A 7,610-nucleotide genomic window follows, 5' to 3' on the forward strand; every position below is an offset into this window, starting at 1 on the left:
GACAATTAATCATCATGTTAACATATGAAAGTGCAAAAACAAATTGTATAAACTTACAAATTCACAGAACTGTGTAGCATCATGTTACGATGAATCCATTTGATGTTTGTTCTTCAGTTTCTCCTTATTTGTGCCAGTTTCTCCTTATTTGTGCCAAAATCTTCAATGATTCTGTTATTATTGCCCTAATTTCGGATATATGATGAATACATGATGAATTATACGATCGATACGACGAATTTTGGGGGATTTGGAGTGTGAATTATAAGATCGATATGACGAATTTTGGGGGATTTGGAGTGTGGCGTGAATTAAGATGATGAATTGTGTAGAAACTGATGGATCTGGACATGAAGTGAATAAAAAAGAGGATTTAGTTGTTGTTTGAAGTCCATAAAAAGGAGGAATGGCAGTTGTTTTGAATTTTATTATGTATTTACAAAATTGCCCCCTGTTCACATTGGTTCTCGCGGTTCTCGCAATAAGGGTGGTTCTCGCATGAACCCCACCCTATATATATATATATATATATATATATACACTTCACAACATACAAAATATAAATATAAATAATATTATCAAATATATATACTAAAAGAATTTATTTCTTCACATAATGAACATACTAAAATAAATCACTGATAGACAAGTATTAATGGAATATAAAAATATAAATTAATAAATTCGGGTATAAGATCGGGTATATAGTTCGGGTAAAAGGGTATGTGGTTTCGGGTAATCGGGTCGGGTATTCCACACCCATACCCGTGAAAGTTTTTAAAACTAATCACATACCCGGCCCAATACACGTCGGGTAACAGGTATACTCCTCCCATTTGTGTCGAATTTCAGTCATACCCGTCGGGCTCAGGTATTTTTGCCATCCCTACATAAGAGTCCTAAAAACCATATAGTTCTAATAAAAAATGTGTCTGATTCAGTTCATGATATATTTTACATTACTCTTTTTCTCCATAGCAAAGTTGAAACTGTATTTCACAATAGTATTAGCTTGTAAACCAAAAATTTCATTTTATATGGAAGATCTTGCATTTCTCTTTTCTCTTGTTGATATGGGGGTGGGTAAGGACTTCGACAAAACTATACCAAACAACTAACCTTGCTTGTAACCTTTGCAAAAATGACTATCTAGATGACTTACTTGTCCTTATTGAAGAAGTCGTTCAATGAAGTGATATGAGCAAACTTAAAATGGTAGTGTAGATAGTGACAATACTTACTTTAAACATGAATTATATTGATCAAATGAAAAGTCACTTCGATCAACAATGATTTATTTATTAAACTGTATTATAAATATAATCATCATAACATTCTTTATCGACATCATAAGAACTGCACACAACCACGAACCAAATATTGAACAATCATAAACAACACAAATCACATGACAAATAAAACAATAAGGTATTAATTGACTTCAAATTTCTTTAAGCAATACAAGAAACTATGAGACCCATTGTAGATGTACTATAATAATGTGTCATTTAACACTTTTGGCTAGTCGTGTTCAACCATCATAGAAAAACTATAACCCTACAAAAGTTGAAAGGTTTGACAAGTAGATAGACAAAGATGAATTTGGAGATTTGTTTAGAGTGAACAACGTTTTTAAATATTCATATACTTTAGACCCTCCGAATCGTTTCAGTGTTATTCAAAACATCAAATAAGAAAAAAAAACCTGTTTTTTGATTGCATCAAAGTAACAATTTCATTTAACTTTGTACCCCCACATTATGTTCCAAAGATAAGATGTAGTGTGGGGGTTCATTTACTAGTTTGATATGTTCAAATTAATGTCACTCATGTTATGAACTCTATCATGGATCATGTCATGATCCATATTGAACTCTATCATGAGTCATCGTTAAATTTATCACGCATGATCGTAAAACTTCTAACAAACATGTCATCAAGGTTTTAAATAAGGTTTTGGTTTCTCTTTAGTTTTGGTTTTCTACTTTTCTTAATTTGACCACTAAGGTTTTTGATAATGTTTTGGTTTTTCTAATTTAGCTAGCAAGGTTTTTCTTTTCTACTTTGATCACGTAAATTTGTTTATCTATTTGTATCCAATATAAATTTATGGAAAATATAGTTGTATTTGAAATAGCGCTACGGTGACCGAACAACATCGTTACCAGTATCGGTTCAAAATCGGTATAGGTGTTATTCGAATCGTCGATATTTGTTTCTATGGTTTTCGATTGATGTAAAACGAACTTATGCTTCCTTCAACTTTTGTAAGAACAGCGCTACCAGTATTGTGTTATCGGAACTGGTACTAGTGTACTTGAAACCGGTATCAATATTCTTTTTAAGGTTAATAATCGATGTTAAACACGACTTTTTAAAATTTTGTTTTTGCAATATATGTGTGTGTGACTTAGTTATTCTTTTATACAATAATGTGTTACTTTTTGGTCTAAATTTTGCGAGTAAATATGCCGCAACGTACGTGCATGGCTCAACGTTTTTACGTCTTTTTTTTTGTTCAGCTTAGCAGTTCCGTCACAACGCACAAGTCCTTAAAACTTATGTATGTGTATATTACAACTCATGGACCATAAATAGTGATTTTAAATTTTGAATTTCAAGTTTCAGTGTTTCACTTATTATGCTTTATATAATCTACGCCTTTAACCCATTTTATTTTTTATTTAATATGACTTTTTCTTCAATAACTTGCTGCAGGTGTGTTGAAAACGAAGTTGTATTCAAAGTAAAGTAATTTTTTTTGCATCATAAACTATATTTAGTGCGGTTACCGTGACATGACAAACCGATACCGTCATTGGTACAAGTTGTTTCAATTTGAACCAAGCCTTACCAGGTTTCATTTTTGTTTTTTACAGGATTTTTTTCCTCTTACGACTTCTAAGATGTGATGTTTTATAAACTTCTTTGATGCAATGTGTTTAATAGAGTTATTGGATTGTATCACCCCCAACTATTAGTTATTGGTTGCTGTCATCCCCAACTATCACTTTGACGCCTGCCACCCCCAACTTAACACTTAGTTTGTTCTGTCACCACGTCGTTAACTGATCACTAACTTTTGATCATGTTACTATATATAGGGTAGAGTGACGTACACACATAATCTCTCTCTCTCTCTCTATATATATAGGGTAGAGTTATTGTAGAAAGAGTGTGTTTTGTGAGGAGTGTAAGAAGGAATCTACACCCTTTGATATATAATCTAATGGTTGAGATTATAATGGCAAAATTGTATGTTCAAGTTCCCCTTGTCTTTTTTAAACGTCAATGACTTTTTATACGTAATTTTTTTTTAAATCACACCATAATAACAAGTGTTTTTTTATCTTTAATATGAGTACCATATTGCTATACTTATATAGAGAAAAAAATTATGTTTCGATCGTATGTTTTAGTCCATGGTGTTTTGTCTATGTTGTTTTAATTGTATAGTGATTCAAGGCGTTGTGTTTTACAGTAAACACCATGAACGTATATAAGATACTATAACATTTCAAATACCATTTATATTCAATCTTTAAGTCTTATTTTCTATGGTGTTTTATTTTAGGAATTCAAAACAGATTATGGTGTCTTGTAAATAAAACACCATAGAAAACAAGATTGAATGTAAATGGTATTCGCAATGTTATGGTGTCTTATATACGTTCATGGTGTTTTACTGTAAAACACAACGCCTTGAATCACAATACAATTAAAACAACATAGAGAAAACACCATTAACTAAAACATCTGATTGAAATGTAATTTTTTTTCTCTATATTAAAGATAAAAAACACTCGTTGTTATGGTTTAATTTTTTTTAAAAATAAAACTTACGTATAAAAAGTTATTGACGTTTAAAAAAGACGGCGGGAACTTGCATGTGCATTGCATGTGGGTTTTTGAATTTTATCTTTAATTAGGTTTTTTTTATTAAATTACTTAATTGCATTTATCCTAATAAATTAAATAATGACATGTGTCCTCATCATGTTCTTTCTTATCCTTCTTACAAATTTCATCTTTTTTACATGATCCTAAACCTATATATATATATATATATATATATATATATATATATATATATATATTTGAAAGTTAATGTCAACTTTGGAATTCGTATGAATTCTTATTAGATTTGATTAAATATTATTGATAATAAAAATTTGTATTAGATTAGATTTTAGATTTGATTAAATATTATTAATAATAAGAGTTTATATTAATTTAGATTAAATATTATTATTTTTAGTATTATTAATAATTTTAATCAATTAAATGAGAGAATGACAAGTGTCCCAAAACAGGTTTCTTTTATTATATAGTATAGATATATATATATATATATATATATATATATATATATATATATATATATATATATATATAATACCACTCAAAACAAACTAAGGTCTAAGGTTCACCATATCATTTGGTTCAATCATGGACTCTTACAAGATGTCTCAAGAAGAGGAAGGGCTACTTAGAGTGAATCAAATAACCATGGGAATGCTTCTTCCTATGGTCATTAAAACCGCTATAGAACTCGATCTCTTTGAGATCATGGCAAAGACTCCTGGTGGCAACTTCTCTTCTTTGGATCTTGCTTCCAGTCTTCCTAGACAAACCCAGGAGACCCCAGTGTTAATTGAACGGATTCTTCGGTTTCTCGCCAGCCACTCGGTTGTCACATCAACCGTAGTAAAGGATGAACATGGAGATTCGAAGAACTTATATGGCATGACAGCCTTGTCCTATAACTATGTCCGAAGACAAGACGGGACGTCGCATGCTTCATCGCTTCTCTTTATCTACGATAAAGTACTTGTTAATTGTTGGTTAGTTACATCTATATTCTTTTCTTTTATATATCTAGCTTCCTTACATATATGGATTCATTGTTAAGATGACATGAGATCCTAATAGTGATGGTAAAACGAGTACTGTACATAGGATAGCATGTCAAGCAAGTTGTTTTTAGAATGAACAATTGTTTTATAAAATGCCAAAATGGTTAATGCGTTATTACAAGTTACAAAAACTAGCTATCTCCATACCAATATAATTTATAGATGGTTTTATTTTGAAGGGTGTAATCATTAAAGATACCCTTTGGACGAACTTCAAATATGAAGTGAATAATTGAAGGGTGAAATAGTGGCGGACCCATGAATTATTTCATAGAGGTGCAGATAAGGCCTTCAACCATATTTTCAAGGGGTGCGATCCCACGACTATGGGTAGGTCCGCAACTGGGGTCAAAATGTGTTTTGTAAACTTTGTTTGAGTCGAAACAGAAACGTTTTTAAAAGTCTAAATGGATAGAAATTATAAGCTAGGGTATAAAAAACTCAAATCAATCAACTGGGTTTTTTATTTTTTATTTTCATCCCTTATATACTACATTGGTTATTATACTACTAATCATTTCCAATTAAGGTTATAGAGGTTACCTTTACCTTCTTGAACACCTAATCGTGATAAATCTTCAACATGCAATTTAAGAATCCATTAAATCTGATCTCAGTTCTGCCTTACTTGATGTCATGGATTTTGAACCCCCTTTATCCGATTATTTTCGCTGTTTGACTCTCTTGCAACGATAACCCCTCCACTTAGTTGTTTTTTTTTTTATTAAAAACTACACCTTACAAAATTTGAACTCCTAACATTTTGGTTATGAAGCACACTTCTTAACCACTACGATGTTCCGTTGGAGACCCCTCCACTTTAATTAAGCAATAAATTTTAAACGACGACTAACCAGTTTTATTCTTTTTATCCCAGCTATATAAGTATAAACTTTCCACCATGTAATTGGTAAAAATTCTCTACCGTTATATTTACAAAAATTAACTTGACAAACAAAGTTAACCCATATAGATTTTCTTTAATAAAATTTTGGAATAAGTTCTTCTTTGAATTAAACAGTCAATTCATTATACACAATGTAACCCTTCAAAGTTAAAATAGAACATACCCTAATTTTGGGATGTTACAATGTTTATAAATATTTTACCTATTTAACACTTTATCAATGAAATACTTTTGAACCTGAAAAAAAAGTTTAAAAGAATTACCATATATATTATTTTGTCTCGGGCAGGTACCATCTGAAAGATGCAGTTATTGAGGGAGGGGTTCCATTTGACAAAGCTCATGGGGTGAATGCATTTGAGTATGGTGCAAAAGATAATAGATTCAATGAGGTCTTCAACAAGTGCATGTATGACAAAACAAGAATAGTGATGAAGATGATTCTTGAAAGTTACAAGGGATTTGAAGGAGTCAAAGAGGTGATTGATGTAGGTGGTGGTTTAGGTGCTAACCTTGAGCTTATTGTTTCTAAGTACCCTAATATTAAGGGGATCAACCTTGACCTACCTCATGTCATTAAGGATGCACCTCTTTACCCAGGTATATATTCAATTGCATAGATCGATGATTACGGTTTCAAGAAATGACAAATCAAACCGGCTGGGTTGAGTGGGTTGGAACGACCAGTTTGACGATTTTAACCATTTTTATTTTCTAACTCATTAGTTTGTGTCATAAATTTTAAAATTATGTTTATAATTATAATGTATATACACAACTACACATTTCAAAAGTGAAAAAATATATACGTAATAAAGTTAAACAACTGGTTCCAAGTTTCAAACTTGACCGAACCGTTAAACCACCAGACCATGAAAAGCGAATTGTTTGGATCTCAAATCGACGGACCAAGACACTAAGCCAATGATGATTGCTTGATGCTCTTGATTAGGTGTGGAACATATCGGAGGAGATATGTTCCAAAGTGTTCCTAAAGGAGATGTTATTTTCATGAAGGTTGGTTCATTAACTTTTTTTAACATGATATTTGTTTAAATAACAATCTTTTTTCCTTAAATAACTATTTTGATTTTTATTTGTTATAGTGGATACTTCATGACTGGGGTAACGGTTATTGCCTCAAGGTTCTAAAGAACTGTTGGGCGGCATTACCAGAGGGCGGTAAGGTGGTGGTGGTGGAGGCGATAATTCCCGGCCCTGAAAGTGATACCGGCTACAGTGATGAAGTTTCTAAGATCGCCATTGGTAGTGATTTGATAATGCTGATGGCTAACCCTGGAGGCAAAGAGCGAACCGCAAAAGAATACAACGTAATGGCCATAGAGGCTGGATTCACTTCTATGGAAATTGTTTGTAGGGTCTCTACATTTTGGATCATGGAATTCTACAAGAGCGTTTAACTTATGTATTGAATTGAATGTCATGGTGATGTATTGAGGATTTGTTGTTAAGACTTTGTATTTAAATTTTCGCTTTATCTATACATATAATAAAAGAAACCAATTAATGGACACGTGTTGATACGAGAGACATCTATTTTTTAGTTTTCTTGCCATATATTTATATTTATTTTTATCTTAAAAATTACAAGTTTTAAAATAATTTATCAAGTTATCCCATATTTTAAGTCGACGTTTATCTATAACTATATCTCTATATTTATATTTATCTTCTAATATAATCTTTATACTTATCTTTAGTTTATTATTTTGCGAGTAAATTGCACAAAATTTCCTTTATGTTACTCAAACTTGCAGGTTCCAACC

The 7,610-nt window shown here is 31.4% G+C and overlaps 1 protein-coding gene across 1 annotated transcript; it reads left to right on the forward strand.

Annotated features, from left to right (window-relative positions):
* The first annotated feature begins 4,425 nt into the window (after positions 1-4,425).
* On the forward strand, positions 4,426-7,262 carry LOC110939393 (caffeic acid 3-O-methyltransferase). Its single transcript, XM_022181035.2, has 4 exons — positions 4,426-4,844; positions 6,113-6,423; positions 6,776-6,840; positions 6,930-7,262. Exons 1-4 carry the CDS (start codon positions 4,450-4,452, stop codon positions 7,242-7,244), a joined length of 1,086 nt encoding a protein of 361 aa, XP_022036727.1. The 5' UTR covers positions 4,426-4,449; the 3' UTR covers positions 7,245-7,262.
* Positions 7,263-7,610: the final 348 nt, after the last annotated feature.

Source organism: Helianthus annuus, chromosome 5 (genome assembly GCF_002127325.2).
Source record: "Helianthus annuus cultivar XRQ/B chromosome 5, HanXRQr2.0-SUNRISE, whole genome shotgun sequence".
NCBI classification, from domain to species: Eukaryota; Viridiplantae; Streptophyta; class Magnoliopsida; order Asterales; family Asteraceae; genus Helianthus; species Helianthus annuus.

What these genes read in the sequence shown, in the direction of transcription:
- LOC110939393 (XM_022181035.2), top strand. Translation starts at nt 4,450, where the DNA reads ATGGACTCTTACAAGATGTCTCAAGAAGAGGAAGGGCTACTTAGAGTG. An exon ending in AAAGTACTTGTTAATTGTTG is followed by an intron (nt 4,845 to 6,112) that starts GTTAGTTACATC and finishes TGTCTCGGGCAG; the next exon opens with GTACCATCTGAAAGATGCAG. An exon ending in GAGATGTTATTTTCATGAAG is followed by an intron (nt 6,841 to 6,929) that starts GTTGGTTCATTA and finishes TATTTGTTATAG; the next exon opens with TGGATACTTCATGACTGGGG.